At 37.9% G+C, this 19,566-nt stretch overlaps 6 protein-coding genes across 6 annotated transcripts; all 6 read left to right on the top strand.

Moving 5' to 3' along the window:
- The first annotated feature begins 101 nt into the window (after positions 1 to 101).
- Tsp_05281 (hypothetical protein) lies at positions 102 to 552 on the top strand. Its single transcript, XM_003371552.1, has 2 exons — positions 102 to 423; positions 533 to 552. The coding sequence occupies exons 1-2, from the start codon at positions 102 to 104 to the stop codon at positions 550 to 552; spliced, it is 342 nt and encodes a 113-aa protein (XP_003371600.1).
- A 2,821-nt stretch (positions 553 to 3,373) lies between these two features.
- Positions 3,374 to 4,546, top strand: Tsp_05282 (hypothetical protein). The gene is made up of 5 exons (XM_003371551.1): positions 3,374 to 3,439; positions 3,689 to 3,741; positions 3,795 to 3,905; positions 4,325 to 4,380; positions 4,404 to 4,546. The coding sequence occupies exons 1-5, from the start codon at positions 3,374 to 3,376 to the stop codon at positions 4,544 to 4,546; spliced, it is 429 nt and encodes a 142-aa protein (XP_003371599.1).
- A 2,190-nt stretch (positions 4,547 to 6,736) lies between these two features.
- On the top strand, positions 6,737 to 8,795 carry Tsp_05283 (hypothetical protein). The gene is made up of 6 exons (XM_003371550.1): positions 6,737 to 6,812; positions 7,079 to 7,289; positions 7,385 to 7,547; positions 7,719 to 7,827; positions 8,430 to 8,578; positions 8,766 to 8,795. Exons 1-6 carry the CDS (start codon positions 6,737 to 6,739, stop codon positions 8,793 to 8,795), a joined length of 738 nt encoding a protein of 245 aa, XP_003371598.1.
- Positions 8,796 to 8,965: 170 nt separating this feature from the next.
- Tsp_05284 (conserved hypothetical protein) lies at positions 8,966 to 9,755 on the top strand. Its single transcript, XM_003371549.1, has 2 exons — positions 8,966 to 9,254; positions 9,580 to 9,755. Exons 1-2 carry the CDS (start codon positions 8,966 to 8,968, stop codon positions 9,753 to 9,755), a joined length of 465 nt encoding a protein of 154 aa, XP_003371597.1.
- Positions 9,756 to 10,510: 755 nt separating this feature from the next.
- On the top strand, positions 10,511 to 15,484 carry Tsp_05285 (putative homeobox domain protein). The gene is made up of 6 exons (XM_003371548.1): positions 10,511 to 10,772; positions 10,800 to 12,043; positions 12,268 to 13,018; positions 13,214 to 14,511; positions 14,701 to 15,264; positions 15,437 to 15,484. Exons 1-6 carry the CDS (start codon positions 10,511 to 10,513, stop codon positions 15,482 to 15,484), a joined length of 4,167 nt encoding a protein of 1,388 aa, XP_003371596.1.
- Positions 15,485 to 17,916: 2,432 nt separating this feature from the next.
- On the top strand, positions 17,917 to 19,005 carry Tsp_05286 (hypothetical protein). The gene is made up of 5 exons (XM_003371547.1): positions 17,917 to 18,016; positions 18,126 to 18,192; positions 18,329 to 18,393; positions 18,588 to 18,691; positions 18,925 to 19,005. Exons 1-5 carry the CDS (start codon positions 17,917 to 17,919, stop codon positions 19,003 to 19,005), a joined length of 417 nt encoding a protein of 138 aa, XP_003371595.1.
- Positions 19,006 to 19,566: the final 561 nt, after the last annotated feature.

Genomic DNA, 19,566 nt, shown 5'->3' with positions numbered 1-19,566 from the left:
ACTTCTTTTTTTTTCCAGTAAAGCCAAACTTGTTCGGGCCAAACAACAATAATCATCATCACCCTTACGTCATTGTTTATTTACTTATTTCTCAGAAAATTATGCAGTGGATAAAAATACATGCACTCTTTGCATTCAAATCGACATTGGGGCATTTTCTAATCGGTCCGACAGACAAAGCTAGTCACGTGTTGTATTTACTGTATTTCTATTGGTTCTCAGGTTCTTCAATTACCGTACTATTCCTAGCGCTATACCACCTCTGGGCTTGGTGGTCGATCAGCAACATTAAGAAAGCATTTACTGTTCGTTATTTCTTATCGTTTCTCAGACAGGTTTTACACCACCTACGGTTTTTAGAAGTGCCAGCGTTCACGAAATCCAGCTTGGATTCTTTTACTTGGAAACGAACCAGCTGTCAATGTACGTGACCGCTTACGCTTTTCTATTATCTTCCTGTATAAGCGCATTTTCAACACAGATGCTCCGATACAAACGTAATTAACTTCGAGCATAATTTTTGCAGTTGCAGTAGTAGCATTCGAAGATTAAGGTCCAGCAGATGCGCACATGACAATGGGAAACAAACATTGTTACTCAGATAATTATTTTATGAGTTTTTTTTGCTTAGCTAAAACTTAGCTGTGCACATGCATTCAATTTTTTAATCAAAAGAAAATATCTAATACTGAAAAGTTGTGTGATATTTTACAACTCAGCGAAGCATTGTTTTGTATCATTTATTAATTATGTATGTATGTGATGTGCGTTTTGTGAAATATGCTGCTCACAGATGGTGACTTTTTTCAAGCAGCTTTGTCACGCCGCTTTACTAGACATTGACAAAGCCATTTCACCAATAGAGTATGTAGTTGCGAAACGTCAGGATAATTTCAAAAGTATTGAAGTTGGAAGTTTAGCACTTTTTTTTAGAAATAAACCTAAACCAAGACTGAAGTGCAATAAAAATATTGGATCGATATGCTTATTAAATGCAAGTCGGATAAAGAGTCGAGAGGAAATATTTTAAAGTTTTGCATAATAAATAGTACAGAAAATATTTATTGGTGATCAATTTTATTCTTTTAATATGTATGTAAATAGATATAGATATAGAGATAGATAGAGAGATAGATGGATGGATGAGTTGTATTTTTTTTTGCACGTGCCTTCGCCTAAATGCAAAATTATAATGAATGCTGATGTGAATGTGTAAAATGTATTGTTGTACATCTGGTTTTAGAGGTAATTGTAATTTTTCTACATTTGAGATAATTGTAACGAAATTAATTTTGAAAAGCGTCGAAACAAGCAATCCTACTATAAGTATAAAAATGTCAAAGTTGAAAATTTTTTTTTCACAAATTTCACATGTAATAACAATAAGTAGAGAAGAAAGGGAATTGGTTGTTAAAGTTGTTTCAGAAAATGAATTTATCCAATTTAAGCTTATCGGTTGTCAGGAGAGTTAAGCATACAAAAAAAAGGTTGCAGTTGAATAATTAATTGTGTAAATTTATACACAGGTCGATATATTCTCATCATCGTAGTGTTGATCAAGTTGACAAGTTGTTAGTGTCAACGTTTGCCGTCAGACCAATCCGAATAGAGCATTTCTTTTTGGTCATTTCTAACAGTTGTCGAAAAACTGGATTTAATTTTGTGCTTTTTCAAAAGCAATAGTGTGTTTGTGTGTGTGTGTGCATGTGTGCATGTGTGTGTGTGTGTGTGTGTGTGTGTGTGTGTGTGTTGTTCACTGTTTGCTCTGTCGGAAACTTTAATTATGAGAAATTAGAGCGCAACTCAGTGAAGGTCAGTCAGTATGTCTGTAGCATGTCTTCATCGACTCAACCAAGCAGGTGGACATTAAAATTTCTCTTGCACATTTATTTATTATAATAAATTATATATGTATTTTTTAAATAAACTCCATTATTGTCTATTGCATGTAGGAAAATTTTGATAAATGTCAGTAAGATTACGCGAAAAGCCTTGAAATGGTCGTGTGTGTCATTAATTAAGTGAACTGAAAACATTTTCACACGCCTGCCTTTAGCAGATGATTGTATTAATTTATCTTTGTTATCTGCGTAATTTTCTTGTCTTGTGAAACGTTGTTCGACGTGTCAAAAAATGACTTCCTCGACATTATTATCGTTGTTGGATCATTATTATTTTCAATTGAAAATTTGGTTAAAATTAAATTGACTTTTGCTTCTTTAATTACTGTAGGTATGTCTGTTGTGCAGCTTATTTTTATTTTCTTAGCAACTAACTACTAGTGGTAATCATTTATTTCGAAATCAGTTTACGTCATCAAGTTGATTTGATAGTCAGCTAGACTTGTGAACCTGAATAAGCAAGCAAGCTATGGATGCACTGAAATCGATTGATCTGACTCGCATGAATATGCATATCGTTTGAAACATAGTTTAACAGTTATAAAATCGTCACAAAGCTAGCTATTTGCATAGCACAGTCCATCTGAACACCATTACTGCTACGACCATTGCCATTTTTAATAGTATCGTTGTTGATTCTTGTTGCTTCTTTTTCCAGTGTGACTTGATGAAAAGCACTGGTGCAGCAAATAACTAACTAACTTTACCCGGTGGAAAATGTTTTTAGCTTGCTTGCTGCACTTTGCTTGCGCTTTTATTAATTGACAGAACTAGTCTAGAAGTTGTAATTATCTTCTGTTCAACCTTGACATAACAATGGAGGGATACCGGCATGTAGAGAACCAGTTCCTTCAGAGATATATTATTCTTATGTCAAGGCTGTACAAAGGACGGTTACGTATTCAAACCTCTTCCATGTCGTTAATAAATTACTATTTATGTTTCGCCCTCGATCTCTCAGAGCGTATTTGCGAAGTGGATTGCTCATAAAGTTGGTTATAAACCGGACCCGGAGTGAAACGTCTCCTCTTCACACCTTGCAGTCATTTTATGCGTGAACAATGACTAACAGTTTTATCTGAAAAGCGTCACTTCAGAATAGGTTATTCAAGCAGAGTTTCAAGTTTTATTATTATTGTTATTATTTTTTTTGGATGGGGGGAGGAGTGAGAGGAGGGGAGGGGGTTAAAGCTTCAGTTCTTTTTTTCAAATAAGTAAGTGATGACGGAAATGAGCTCGTTCATTGTCCAATGCTAGGCGGCATTGGCAGATGTTAATTTGATAAAAGTTAAAGTCTTCAAAATAATAATAAAATTAAATTTTCATTTTAATTACTTTTCATTATCTTAAAATGGAACATTGTTCGCATGCTTTACGGCTGCTTTTTACTCAGTTGTCTTTTTCAAATTCATTAAAAACTGAACAAACTACTGGGAATTTTCTTTAAATATTCTTCTAGTATAATTTGAATCATGCATGTTTCAACGCTTTTACGTATAGAAAAAGAAAGTTTGCAAACAATGCAAATGTTGCAAGCGGTAATTATTTGCCTACTGGTGGTGGAGTGATGGCCGAATAGAGGGACAGAGAGAGAATGCTAACATTTTAACTTCACTTTAACATCTGTATTATTGAATTTTGACAATTTAGTTTTTTTTGAATTATAAATGAAAGAAAGTAGAAAAAAATGCTGCAAGCATGTGTATTTTCAGATATGATAGAGGAAACATGTTCCACAGTTCATATGTGTATATATATATATATATATTTCGAAAGTTCGTATTTAGATTTTGGGTAAATGTTTGCATTCTGCACAGCTGTTTGTTTTGCTCTTCTTCATGTTTGTTTCTCAATTGAGTTGAGTGAAATCAATTTGCTTATTTGCATATTTAGTAATCGAAATGTGTACACAATATTCAGCGATGCAAAACTAGTGCAAACACTTGCTAAATATGCACAGAATTTGAAAACAATTCAAACAAAAAGCACAAAAATGAATCTGAGGTAAATTATTTCATTCTTCATTTACTACTACTTTTACTTTCCTTTAATTAACCAACTAACTAACTAACTGATGACACGTGCTGTTAACAAATGTTCAGTTATTTATATGTGAATAATTTGAAAAAAAAAATTGATTATCTTATCTTTTGCTTAATCGGTTATTATTATTATCAGCTGTACATGTGTCAGTTAATTGAGTTGCAAATTCAGCAATAACAACTAAAAGCTAAAATTCAATAATATGAAACTGCTGATATGTATATGTTACACTTTCATTTGATCTCTTTGGAGAAGCGTGTCGAAGTTTTCAAGTAGAATAATGGGAACATTTAATAATTTGATCCGCTCATGATCGTATTGTACTTGTTTGTATGTATATTTGGAAAATTTAAGCTGATTTATTATTCCAAACATTTCAGTGAAAACAGTCGGCTGACAGATATAGGAGGAAGAGAGTTATTAGTTAGTTCATCGAGTAAAATTATTTGATGAATATAGTTATGACACGTCAAGGTTTTTATCATCCACCTGTGTATGGATCTTTCAATTTCAATTTTGCATTTTTGACTCCACCGGACCGACCTCAGCGTATTTTCGATCGATTGCCACCTTTCACTGTCCGCCTTGGCATATTGCAATAATTCACGATCAAATCGAGCTCTCATCTCAGCCAACTGTACGCACAATTTCCCAATAGAACAACATAATTTATGCAACCTTTTTTTTCTTTTCTGCTTGTCTGTCGACCATCTTTGGCCACGGGCGAAATTTTCACCACATTTCAAAACGTCGTTGTCAAACTGTGTTGTACAGTCAGTCGGTACAGGCAGACAGACAGACTATAGATATTTTTGCCGTTTTGTCCAATTGAAAATTCCCACGATTTTCTGTTCTCAAGTTGTAATTACAAAAAAAAAAGAAAAAACATTTCTCAAACTGCTTCTTTCCACAAGAGAAGCTTGTTTTTCTGTTTTTTTTCTTTCTTTTTTTGTTTCCTGAACAAACAAGCGCTGTATACACTTGCTAATCACCGCCAACGGTATCTGTGGCGTTGAACAAAAAGAGACCTTTAGTTTTTTTACATAAACCAATTTTTTATTATGCACATCATTCATCGATAGGCATCTTTTGCACGGAAAAGTATCACGACAATTGTAAAGGAAATGCATACGTTTTTTTTTTGATTTTCGGTTGACTAATGAGAAAAGCGTCATTGTTTATTTATTATTGATCATGACTGAAATATTTTCCTACGCATTATTTTTCTTTTCACAAACTTTGGCATACTTATTCAAAACGTGAAAAAAAGGCATGCAAAAAAAAATATATCTACCTCTGTATGTATGCATGTATGTATGTATGTATGTATGTATGTATATATGTATGTGTGTGGTGTGTTGTTTGTTATATATGTTGTAACTTTTTTTTACTCTTACATACTATTTCAGTGTTTTGCATAATCAATCATCATGCGTCGGCTACGTAGTAGTAGTAGTAGTAGTAGCAGTAGTAATTGCTTTTATTGTATAGGTTTTCTTTATTTTCTTTTGGTAAAGCTGAAATATGCATGTTTTTTCTGTTTCTAAATTGGGACGTTTCTTTTTCATTTTTGTAAAATTAAATCAAATCAGAAACTGTTCGTTTACCATGTGTCATATCACACACGTATTAGCATTTCAATTAGACAAGCAGGGCGTTGATTTTGTTTGTGTTGTTGGTTATTTATGCTAAAAATATGGCTCTTTTACATTCATGAACAATGGTTATAAAAGTGCTACAATGGATTGTTGTGGTTGTTGTTCTTCTTCCTTGCTGGTAGTGCTTGTTGTTTGTTATTTACCTACGCAATGCAATTAGCTGTGTATTATTCAAAAAAAAAGAAAAGAAAAGAAAAGAAGACATTGTTCATATTATTATAATATTCCTTTTGTGAATATATGAATATCAATGGAACTGTCGGATGACTAAATAAGTTTCGTAGTATGAAAGTTTCGATTGTTGTTTTGTTGCAAACTGAACGCTGATGATGATTATTAGCTGTGGAAATTTTCCAAGGTGCGGCATTTTGATAGTGTTAGCATTGCCTTGAAGCTGGTCTAGGTCGAGGCCAACGCGAACTGCTGTTGTTTCTTCTTGTCGATACAGTGCTACAACTTTGTTGACCATCGTTCAGGTTGTAGCGTTTGTTGTTTCCGGTTTACGAGCATTTTGTTTTATTGAGCTTATTAAATATATACATATATATACATATATATATATATGCGTGTGCGTATGGAAAACAACTTAAAGATCCATTCAACATCCATGTCTGCGAAAGGTGAGGCTTGTGACAAAAGACCCTTTCTTTTCTTTTTAATGATTTTCATTTATTTCTACCATTTTTTACGGATTGCTGAATTCTGTTGACTACGATTTCTTTGGCCAATTAGCTGTCATCACACATGGCCCGAATTGAACTTTCCCACAGGTCGATCGTCAATTGTTCCATTTAAATGGTCAATTGGGGCTGATTGCAATTAAGCCCTACCAACTGGGCTAACGAAACCCACGGATTGCACACTGACACCGGTCAAGGCTGCGCGACCGTTTTTCACAAATCGACACACGCGACCCTGTTTTTTTCCATTTTCTCCACTAGCCGACGAGTCAAGCTTTTCTGGAGGATTGTCCGTCGTCATCAAATTTATTCACTCATTCATTCATTCATTTATTTATTTATTTATTTATTCATTTATATTCTCATTCATTTGCATCAGTTTCGTTATCCAGGGCAGGACAATTGACCAACCGGTCGACTGGCTAGCCAGCTTTGCTTAGAACAGAGAGAGGACATGACCTCAGTTGCACTCACTCTCAGTTGCTTGTCCTCATGTCCAGGGCGTTTGCTTACTTGCTTACAGTTGGCTGGTTTGTGATTCTCAAACGGTCATTTGTGTTCACCCACGCAATTTATCTACGGTCACTTTGCTCGCTCTCTCATATTATTCATTGCATTTTGCACTCTGTGCACGATGCATCATCATCATCATCATCATCATCATTATTATTGTTGTTATGCAGTGCAATGTTTTTCTCCACTCTTACATATATATACATACATACATACATACATACCAACATATATATAAGCATTTATTATTATTTTTTTAATTATCAAAAATTTCCTTTTCCAGGTATCGAACGTCCCGTCGGGGCAGATTTGTTGCAATGTCGAGAAGAGAAGGAGACTGATCCGAAAGTGAATGAAGGAAATGATCAGCTTTCGTCCTCGCTGGGCGGTCGTCCAATGACCACCGCTAATGCTAATCCGATGACCGAAGAGTTGACCACCGGCGGTGAAAATCAACCACCATACGCGATGTGCAGCTTTTCCGCATGCGGTAGGTTTTATCATTATTACTTTGCTTTGCTTTGCTTTGCTTTTTCGCTTTTCCCCCTCATCACAACTTTTCCAAACTGGGATAGTTAGTCAGTTGAAGATTTTTCTCAAAGACGGATTTTCCAAACAGGAGTTGGTGTCCAAAAATCAAATTTCTCGAGCACTATCCCCTTAAAAGCTTGCTTGTTCTGTGCAATTGTAAAACTGAACAACAACCACAACAATGCACGACTGAGATTGTTGTATTTTGCATTGTACAAATGGTATGCAACGTTATTGTGTAATTTTGTGTATTTAGTTATTTTTTCTTTGTTTTTCCATTTTTGTGCTTTTCACTTAACAACTTCTAGCAAAAACATTGCATCATGGTAGTTATTTTATTTTTTATGATGATTCATGCATGTGCAGGTGATTGTAATTTTTTTTCTCTTTAGTTTGTTCCAATTCACACACATGCTCGCTCCATCGCGACACAGAAAACACTTTTTTTTCAATGTTATCTGAAATGTGAGAAGCATGCAGCTTTTTTTTGCTTTTTTAAAAGTAATTCTTATTCTGCTCTTCTGAGGAAATGCGTTTTTTTTCTTCATTCCATTTTTCTATTAACACTGTCCAAGGTTGATGCTTGAATAGCAGCAGTGGTTATTTCATTTGAATAATTATTTTTATTTTATCAATTGTTGGTGTTGTTACAGTGATTTTATTATTATTATTATTATTATTTAAAAAAGAAAGTAGATTTTTTCAAAGAAAATTGGAGGAGGTGAGATGCACGCTAGAATGTTAAAGTTACTTTTTTTTAAATATATTATTATCACGTGGCGTTGAAGCGTACGTACGTTGCATGCATTTTGTGCTTTTCAGAAACAATGAGTCGATATTAAACTAAAAAAACGTTTCAAAATTAAATTAAATTGCTTCGAGAAGAATCGTAGAACAGATTTAATTGTTTGGTCACAGTTTTAAGATGATCTAAAAATAATATTATTTATTTGATGAAAGAACCTGAATTTCTTCTTCTTCTTCTTCTTTTTTCAAAGAAAATTAATTAATTTGAATTTCAAATTCACAATTCAAGCATTGTTGTGATGTGAAAAGCAAAAAGAAAAATGTTTTCAACAATTTTTAATACAATATTGCTGCAGTGAGTGATAGCGATCCGCTGAACAAAGAAAAATTGCTCGCTGATAACGGTTCCGGCACGGAATCGCCCAAACCTGTGTACAATCTCTGTCCGCTATGTGAAGCATCGGTCGGTAATGACCAGACTCTGATGGAAGAGCACCTTTTGCGGGTAAGTTTTGCATTTATTATTTTTTTTAATCAAAAATTCCACAAATGGTCGAAATTGTTCAGCTGAGCTTAAATTTGCAATGCATGAAGTGTTGGTTTTTTTTCTTCTTCTTGTCGACTTGTCGACTAAAACGAAAAAAAATCACCTTTACTGACTGTTCTTTGTTGTGGGGAAGTTTAAGTTCAAGTTGCTGCACGATAAATTACTATCCGACTAGGCTGAGCTTATTATTTGTTGTGCATTGTGATGCGCCACGAAACTCTGCATACTGTGAGTGAATTTGATGAGGAGCAAATGCAAAGGTATCCGCTGTCATTGACCTGCGCCAAAGCAGAACCAGCTGACTGAATGCTGCTCAATCCATTCTGACCTTTGTTGGGTGTAATGATGCTCACCCAAAGCACAACATTATCCGTTGTTTTGCAAGAGCGAATCCATTATTCCCCTTTGATGCGGCTTGTCCTTGACCAGAGCGCCGCTGTGCGACTGTTTTTGTCTCGTTGGCTGCTTATTTTTGTTGACAACTTCAAAGCATGCGCATTCTCACACCTATGCAATTTTGAAATTAGCATGAACGAGCCGTTGACAAATTGCTTTCAATTTATATATTCATTTTACTTTTCTCCTTCTCCAATATCCCACTGCAGACGACCACAGCCAGTTACGCAGTTTTATAGTTTACGCAAATATAATAATAATTTTTTTTTGAATTTCCTCTCAGCTATTTTTTCTTTTTTCCAAAATTGTACCCATTTTCTGGTAGACTGTGATTTTTTAAAGGTTTTATTTTATTTTATTTTTTTGGCTTTTTACGAAATCATTTCCTGACAAAATGGCGGTCATTGTTGTTCAACTTGTTTACTCAGTTAGAAAAACCAAAACAATACAATCGTTGCAAATTGATTGTGCTAAAGCCACCACCGACTAGCCAGCCACTTTCTTTCCAGTCGATGTCCTTGTAATTTTAATTTTATTTGGCAAAAAATCAAATTTTTTTTTAGTAGCAGTAGTAGTTGCAGTTGCTTCTTCGATCATCAATTCAATACCAAATTTCAATTGCATGCACAGCTCGAATCAAGCTTCTTCACACAATGTTTGTTTGCACATTTGGTGGCGCCAACAACAAATGCCACAGTATCACTGCGCGCATTTGTCCACATATTACCAACACTTTTAAATTACCAGAGATTGTTTTTAATGCATTTTTTTCCTATTTTCCCGCAGATTCACAACGTCACCAGCGAAGGAGTCAATCGGCTTTTGCAGTTGCTGCCTTCGGCGTTGAAAATTGGACTCGCTCCATCAAGTGGTCAGCCTCGTATTGCTGAAATGGAACCTTCGACCGTGGAGCAGAGTTTATTGTCGTCCAGTAGTGGCAGTGGTGAAAGACGACGTCGAAAGAAGGCGAAAAAGCTCGATCCACCGTTGCCCTGTGCAACTTGTGGTCAAACGTTCGATCGTCGTCGACAGTGGTACGAGCATCAGCTCCATTCGGGACATTTCCAAGCACAGCAGCAGCAGCAGCAGCAGCAGCATGCTGGTGGTAGTGTGTCTGGTGCTGTTGGCGATTCGACTGCGGACAAACTGAATCAGCAGCATGTAAATGGTCATCGTCGAAAAGCAGTCACGGCAATTGGTAAAGCGAACAATGGCAACAATGTTGAAGAACGAGAGGAAGAAGATGGTGATGATGATGATGATGATAATCGTATATTGGTAGGTGATAACAAAGGAGAAGAAGAAGAAGAAGAAGAAGAAGAAGAAGAACATGCCAATGAAGAAGTAGGAGAACTGAAGGAAGACGAAGAAGAAATGGAAGACGAAGATGACGGCGATGACGATGACGGCAAACGAACTGGAGGAGATATGGCAGAGGAAGAGGAAGACGGTGACGACGACGACAACAACAACGACGACGACGACGAGGAGGAGATGCATGCGATTGCTGACGAACAAGAAGATGCTTTGAATAGCAATGGAGCCGCTTTGAGCGCCTACGAAAATGACCCTAGTCGGAAGTTTCGCTGTCATCGTTGCAAGATGGCTTTTACAAAGCAAGTTTATTTGACAATTCATAGTCGAGCACTTTTGCATCGTCAAGCTGATGGCAAACCGTCGACAAGTGTTGAAAAATACCTGAGCCCAAGTCGACCTTTCAAATGTGAAATTTGCCGTGAATCGTTCACGCAGAAAAGTATTTTGCTCGTTCATTTCAATTCAGTGTCCCATTTGAACAAGTTGAAAAAGTTGCTCATCGATGCCAGATCCGAAATGGATGCTTCCGTCGTTGCGAGCAACGGCATGTCGGTGGAATTGAACCTTGGCAAACCGTTTCGTTGCAATGTTTGCCGGTCATCGTACAGTAGCAAGCAGAATTTGGCCGCTCATTTGCGTTCAGTTGGTCATCAAGCTTGGATGGCTCGGTTGCCCGAGATGGTTCACAATGACCACTTGCTGCGAACCAATGTTCACTGTTCAGTAGCAGAACCAGCGGCAATGCTGGCAGACATGCAGCAGCAAAAGCCAGACGCTAGCTGTTCCACAAGCCCGACCGACAGCGATCGTTCCAACAACATGGGTGCCATTGAAGACGCGTTGCATAAAATCAACAATTTTCACTTGTGGCGTCGGGGTGGTGGTCGCAGCGGTGCATTCAAAGCCCTTTTGGAAAATTACGGCTTTGAACTGGTGATGCAGTACAACGAAAGTGTACACCGGAGTCGATCGAACAGCACCAAAAGGATGTTGCCAGTGACAGCTGGCACTTCCACTGATGCAGAAAGTTCGACTCGAACGAAACGATCTCGCCAAGCGACGCCAAATTTGGACAGCACTTGGATTGGTCGTTTTGCTTTTCCCGCGTCCATGAAGCAGGAACCGTATATTCCCGCCGACGACAGTGCATGGTTGGCTAGTTGTGCCAAAGCCGCTGAACTCGCACGCTGCACGTGTGCTTTTTGTGACGACGAGTTCTCTAACATCTGGGTACTCAAGGCACACGTGGAACAGCAACACGGTGGTCAGGTCTCTGCGGAAGAGGTGAAACGAGTGGCTGATGCTTTTCGCAAAGCTTATGATCGCAAATATGGCGAAGAGCCTGCCGGTGCTATCGCCGCTGCTACTAATAATAATGGTGTTGGTGGCAGCACTGGACGAACTGCAGCTGGTGCCGATAAGTTGACTTTGTTTCAGCCTGAAGGTTCAGCACTGAAACCGGCACCACAGGCACCCATACCTCCTCTGCCTGCCATCCCAGTTCCGGTAGATTCAATGGTGCCGGTGACTGCTGCGCCGACGGCAAATTTGTTCGGCCCGTCTGGATTGGGATTTGGCTTCGGTTTGCCGTTACCGATGCTGGGCATGCCCATAAACCCGTACTCAATGGCTGGAGCATATTTGCCTACTGTTCTTGAATCAGCAGCTATTGCGCAAAGATCGCTTGATTTGCTTTCCAGTACTCAAACAGTGAAATCATTTTTGCCTGGTGCAGCAACATCATTTGCTGCCCAGCAGCAGCAGCAGCAGCAGCAGCACCAACAACAACAACAGCAACAACAACTGCAACAACAGTCTCAACGGCTGAAACAACACTGGAGCCGACCACGGCCCCACAACAACAACAACCACACCACCGCTGGCAGCAGCGGAAATCTCAACACCAGCAACAACAACAACAACATGCGCAACAGCAAAAACGGGCAAGGACACGGATCACGGATGAACAGCTGAAAATTTTGCGAGAATATTTCGACATAAACAATTCACCAAGTGAGGAGCAGGTTGAAGTGATGTCGAAGAAATCCGGCTTACCTCAAAAGGTGATCAAACATTGGTTCCGCAATACACTGTTCAAAGAACGTCAGCGCAGCAAAGATTCACCGTACAATTTCAGCATCCCACCGTCGTTGGGTATCGATTTAGAAGAGTATGAGAAAACTGGTGAGGCGAAAGTGATCCCTTTGGTGACGGCCGGTGAACAAGTGGCCACCGCGAGTTCCAGCAGCTCATCTGTGGAACAACCGTCGTCCACTTCAGCAGTTGAACAGTGTCCACCAACAGTGAAAAGCCCATCGTTGGCTGCCAGTGGTAATGGCGATTGTGTCGCTGTGATGACTGCTGAAGCGACGGAAGAGAAACGTCGAAAGGATGACATCTCTCCAACTACTAGTGTTGTTGCTCGTGCTGCCGCCGGTGGCATGTCATCAGCAGACACTTGTGCAGTGTCATCGGTGACCAACAGCGTTCAACTACCTAACAACACTAGCAGTGCTGGTTCTGGTTCGATGGCTGCTGTATCGACCGACAGTTCCGCCAGTACGACTACGCTGGCAACTGCATCACCGGCGCACGCACCGCCGGTTGGTGGCGGTGGTGGTGGACCTTTGGCGAGCGTGATGTTTGGCGCTGGTGAACCGTTTGTGAAATCTTTTGCCGCCATGGGTACGTTGCCTTTTCAAGCGCCGGCACTGGCAAATTCTTTGGGATTTTTTGGTCCGCCGTCGTTGAACGATTTGATCACTCAACTTTCGAACACTCAGCAACAACAGCAACAGCAACTTACTCATCATCATCATCATCATCATCAGCAGCAGCAGCAGCAGCAGCAACAGTTGTCACAGCATGCACAACAACTAGGCCTGAACGGTAATGGTGGTGCTCGTCGAGCCAATCGAACGCGTTTTACTGAACAGCAAGTGAAAGTTTTGCAAGAATTTTTCGAAAAGAACGCCTACCCCAAAGATGACGATTTGGAGCTGTTGAGCAAAAAGTTGAATTTGAGCCCTCGGGTGATTGTGGTCTGGTTTCAAAATGCCCGACAAAAGGCACGAAAAATTTACGAAAATCAACCAGCCGACGTTGCTGATTCTGATCGCTTGAACCGTACGCCGGGTCTAAATTACGAGTGCAAAAATTGTCACATGGTCTTCCAGCGTTATTACGAGCTGATCAAGCATAATAAAAACGGTTGCGGACGTGCCGTGTGTGAAAACGACTGCAAATTGGAGCCGGAATTGTTCTACAACAGCAACAATGACACCGATGCTGAATCGAGTGCCGACGAGCAACGGTGCAACATTGCCGGCCTGTCGACCGAACAGTTGAAACTGTTGCACACCACTGCTACCTATTCCGCTGGCGCGGATATGGCACAGGCGAGCGGTGATCGACTTGACGAGATCGCTGAACGCATTGGCGCCAGCAAACGTGCCGTCAACGTCTGGCTGCAAAATGCCAACCGAGATCGGCGAGATGCGAACAGCGACACGAACGCCTATTTCAACAAACGTTGTCCATTCTGTGGTATTCTGTTCCACAACAAGCAGACGATGCAGACTCATTTCAGTGAACGGCACGCGATTCAGTGGAAAACCACCGACATCGACGTGGATGCGTTGCCAGATGCGGAAGAGGTGCCGACGATATGTACGATGCCGATTGGCGGTGCTGCTTATCCAATGACAAACGTTGTTCACCGCAACGGACCAACCGGCTCGAACGAGGAACACGAATCAGAGGCACCGCTCGATTTGACCACGTCGTCGAATCGGTCGACTCGTAAAGTGGACGACGAATCGGTGGAACCGGCTTCGGGTGAGGAAAGTGACGGCCCGTCTCCCACGTCGCAGCATCGTTTCGTGGCTCAGCTCAGCCGTCCTCAGAAGCGATTTCGCACCCATTTGACGCCAGGTCAAGTGAAGGTGATGAAATATTTGTTCCAAGATTACAAAACGCCAACAATGTCGGAGTGTGAAATGCTGGGTTTGGAAATTGGCTTGCACAAACGGGTCGTTCAAGTTTGGTTCCAAAATGCAAGAGCAAAAGAACGTAAAGCTTTTTTCGCCGGAACAGTTCAAAATCGTCCAGACGTACCGGCATCCAGATGCAACTTCTGCAACACTGCATATACTTCTCGGCAAACGGTCCAGGATCATGTTTTTACTAAACAGCATATAGATCGGGTGAAAATTGCTGTCGGTGAACCTGTTGATGAAATCCAACAACATCAACATCAACAGCAACAGCAGCAACAGCAGCAGCAGCAACAACAACAACAACAACAGTCAAGTGTTGGACGAAATGAACCCAGTTCTTCGAGTGGTTCATCTCCTTTTGAACAACAGCAGCAGTCGAGTGGAAATGACAACAAGGCCATGTCAACCACTGCAGCGGCTTACGTAGCAGCTGAGCTTATGAAAGACGCTTCAACGTCGCTGGTTTCCGGCCTTAATCCAAATCTTTTGCCTTACCTCTATCCAGCTGGTATGATGCCGGCGGTTACTTATTATGCCGGTCTGAATGCGCCGATGATGTATCCAAACGGTGGCAATGCGTTTGCTTCTGGAAATCTGTTGTATGACGTCAACGTCAACGGTACACCTGTATCGATGCTTCAAGTTCCAGCTACAGTGACAGAATTGATTAGTTCAACAATGAAAGCAAACCGGGCAAATTTTGTTCGATTTACCCAAGACGGACGAACTGTTGACGATTTGTCAAGCAAGCTTTCTCCAACGGATCGAACTTGTCTAACTGGCTGTGATTTGGAAGTTGGCTGGGCATGTCGCAAGTGTAATACCGTTTTTCAATCGGAACAATTTTTTCTCACCCATCAGAGGTTGCTGTGCCACTGCACCGGTCCGCCATTTCGACTTGTCCAAACCCACTACGAGTGCCAGTGTTGTTCGGTGCGTTTTGGTTTGCAGGTTCGTATATGTATATATATATATATATATTGCTATTTCATTTCAGTGAAGGGAATCGATTAAGTTTATTTATTTATAAGTTATGTTACAATAAAGAAATGTTGACATTTTTTGATTTTAATTTTTTAAAATTTACTTTTAGACTGAATTTCAGCAACATTGTGAAACAGCAGAGCACACTCAAAAGCTACAAATGCAATAGTAGTAGCTTGCAGCTTACTGGAAGCGAATACTGTAGAGTATTTATTGTTCAATTTTTGGTGCTGGTTGTTTCTTTGCTTTTTTTTTGAATTTTATTTTTGCAATGAAAAGTTGATCCTTAGTGAGCCCGTTTTAATTAAGCATATTTATTACTTATAGTTTTTTTTACGTGTTTTACTTTTTCAGCATGCACCTTTTTTTGTTTTTGTTTTGTTCTCTGTTCACTTTCAGTTTTATTTATTGTTTTACGTACTTTTTTCAACTCGAACTGTGCTGATAGATTTAATTTTGCATTTTTCTATCTTCTACAATTGACGACCGTCTTTGTTTTACTGTGCGGAGGTTCAGTTCAGCAAGGTGGTGACTTTTGAAATTAAGCCAGAGCCGTCGTCGTTTCGTTCTCCTTTCTTTAGACGTGCTTTCATCATTCGAATGATTCATTCATTCATTCATTCATTCATTCATTTATTCATTCATCCATCTGTTCACTGAGCTTTGCACAAATTAACCCATCTATGTGATGATCATCAACTGGCGCAGGTTGCCGGCATTCGGTGAATGCGTCAAAGAGAAAAAAGCATCAATCACACCGGTGGATAAAAATGCAAACCCATAAAAAAGCATAAAACACCCATACGCATGAACATACATCATATACATGTCGTGTGACGTGTGTCTGTGTTTGGGTGTGTCTTTATTTTTGTATGTGTGTATTGCCGTACTTCCATACTTTGTTCTTCAGTAAGCTGTTCTGTAGTTTTCCAACGCGTCAACAAATAAATGGCAATGCAGCTGCATTATTGCTTGAGCAACACACAGCTGAATTAAGTGTTGCATTTTTGCATTCGCCAAATACTTACTTCATCATCATTCATCACTTTGTAGCCTGTATTATATTTATTTATTTATTTATTGATGAAGAAGAATTGAATATTACATTTATTTCTTCTTTACATATTTTGTATGCATTCCCCATTATATATATATATATATATATTCTGTTAACAGGTGCTGCTTTATTGAATTTTATTTTTCATTCACATCGTCGTGGGCAAATGCGTTCATTGTCTATCTTCACCGTTTTGTTCAACTGAAACATTTTTTGACGACTGATCTGATCGAGGGCCAACATTTTGCAGCCAAATTTTGCCTCTTTGGCACATTTTTATGCACATCTCGCTTACTGGTAGACAGTCAGTCAGCATATGTCAGCCCACGTTGAAGAAAATGATTTTTTGCATTCATTTTCTGGTTTTCATTTTATTCATTTGTCTTCTTCTTTTTTTTAATTTTTAAACGAAACCACAAATTGTTGCTCTTCTGCTTAATTGTACTTTTAAAGTATGCTTTGCATTATGCTTACGTAAAACGGATAAAAAATGTCCATTTAACATTTTTACTCCATTGCGACGCATCTTTTCTCTGTTTTTCTTCATATGTTTTATTTCAAAACTTTCCGGTTGTATGCTTAATTGATGATTGTTCTCCGCCTTTTCAATTATTGTTCTTATATCTGATCCCATCTTTCTCTTATTCCATTATCTCATCTTTATGCTTTACTGAAACTGAAGCTGTAATTAAGTTACAGACATTCAGTTTCATACATATATGCTTATCATTTATTATATACGTTTATTAGTTGTAGTAAAAGTTCATACTTCACATGTCGATCGTTTTACCGACCGAAAAACAAACAATCAATCAAATACTACAAATATTATTCCACTACTACTACTACTACTACTACTACTACTACTGTTATCATTGTTGTTACGGTAATAAAATGCTTTGTCGTCCTGAATTCATAATGTAAAAAATAAACCAATAATAATCAATTAAAATAGTAGTCGTCGTATTGTAAAAATTAGAACAACAACAATCAATCACTCAATGAATTAATTATGAAATAATTTCAAAATTCAAATGAATTCTTATAATTCTATTTATCTATCTATTTGCTTGTACTGCTTGCTGGTTCAATCAACAACAGCGATGTTGTTGTTGTTATGCGAAATGCAAAATATGAAAATGATGAATGAATGAATAAACATAATAATGTAATGATTAATGTAAATATGATATATAATTCAGAATAATGAATGAATGAATGAAATGAAAAATGTAAAATAATGTTCAACGAAATTAGCTGGCTAGTGAGTGAGTGCATGCATCTATCTATTCATTATCTTAAAATATCTTTCTGAAAATTGAAAAATAGAAAACTAGACATTTATTATGAAACATTTGAATATAAAAATCAAAAATATTTATAATTAATTCATTACGCATAATTTTTGCAGATAAATATATCTTTTGCAGGGTAAGGAAGCAGTTGTTACCTGCATTACATTTTACTGTAGTTCACAAAGGCGTATAAATAACGATCAATAGATTGATGAAGTTCATTTCCACAGATTTGAGTTTCTCATTGTGATGATCGTATGCATGACAACGGTCATCCAGTATCGGGAAAGTGAAATGGTTAGTTCGAACGGCGAGTGCGAAGAAAATGCAGTCCGTGGATTAAGCATCAGTAAAATGTGTTTTCTGTCAATATTGTTTCATATTTACATGCATATTTATTTCTTTCTTTATGAGTAACAAAATGAAAAGACCCATTTAGATCATGTATATTTTTATAGATACAAAAGCAAAAGTAAAAGCATCTTTTAATATGAATTTAAAGTATACTTCCAAAATAAAATCACGGTAAGATAATTAATAATTGGAAATGCAGTAATATATACATTATTTAAATTGCCAAAATAACAATAATAAGGTTACTAAGTTATACACAAATGAGAGAAATACAAAGATTGTATCCATAGTTATTGTTTTATTACAGTGGTGTTCGAAAAACGGAGACGGTACGTAACCAAAGTGCAAGTGCGAGATACTACCTACATTCAGGTGAAAATTTAATACTGAAACTTAAATTCCTGATGTTTTGCTATGNAATGCAAATATATTTNAAGTATTTAAGCAATTTTCAATTTTNNANNATGCGTAAAACTTGAAGTACTTTTAAAGCATAATATTCTCAATTACATATAANNGNACATTGAAGGTTTTGAACAAATCCATATTTCAATTTTCTATTTTAGGTAATCATCTAGATTTAATTGGAGAAGACAATAAAATTTTCAATTTACACTTGCTTATGGCATTCAGTTTCATTCTCAACTTAGCAGGTCGAATATCACTAAGCGTATAGTGTTATCTATTATCGGTATCATTACAGAAAAATACCGTTTTCATACAGAAATCTGTTTCCAATTTAATTTTATTTTCNACTTTATATTGTTTTTCTTAATTCTGCACCATGAAGACATTAGATAAATCAAAATNGTTTATATAGTCAATTATGCTTGGCATACAGCGCAACTAGTGTGCTCAATCATTGTTTATTTTTTGTTGACATTATGTTCTAATTCATATTAGAGTAGCATATCCAACTTACGTAAGCCGGTGTTTAACGCTACGTGTGCAGTGTCTGTCTTTTATGCAAATTGGGCCGTTTGAAAATTAACTTCATATTAGCACTGCAACAGTTAAATTGACTTTGTTGACTAACAGAAGCCTAGAATGATATTTGCTCCATCTATTTCTGCTTTACTACTGAGTAAGGTGTATTATTAGATATAGAAGAATGTTATCTTATCAAACATGGGCGTTGTCTAGTTTGAATGCAAATTTGAGTGCAATTTCAATTTGTTTGCTTTTGAGCTTATGCGTGACTTGCATAATATTTGTTCAACGAAATGAGGAATACGTTTCATACTTGCTAATCAATAGAAATGAACTTTATGTAAATTTTCCTGAGGCTACTATTAGTTGCTCTAGAAATTCATTTCAAATGATTGTAGGCGAACGATGTGCGGCGAATGAACAATGGCGTTTTCAATGCGATGATGGGCGAAAAAGAACAATAAAAACGGCTTTGTTTTTTATTTATTATAACATTATTTCATTAAATTAATTCTTCTACATTTAGATACAGAAGAATAGAGATAAAGAAGACATCCAGAAGACAAGGGTAAGTTTGGTAAGTATAATTTCTTTGAGTTAGACTAATTAGTTTAA

This window comes from Trichinella spiralis (genome assembly GCF_000181795.1).
Source record: "Trichinella spiralis strain ISS 195 chromosome Unknown Scfld9, whole genome shotgun sequence".
NCBI lineage: Eukaryota > Metazoa > Nematoda > Enoplea > Trichinellida > Trichinellidae > Trichinella > Trichinella spiralis.
Note: the sequence above shows the minus strand (reverse complement) of the source record. Positions and strands in the feature narration are given on the sequence as shown.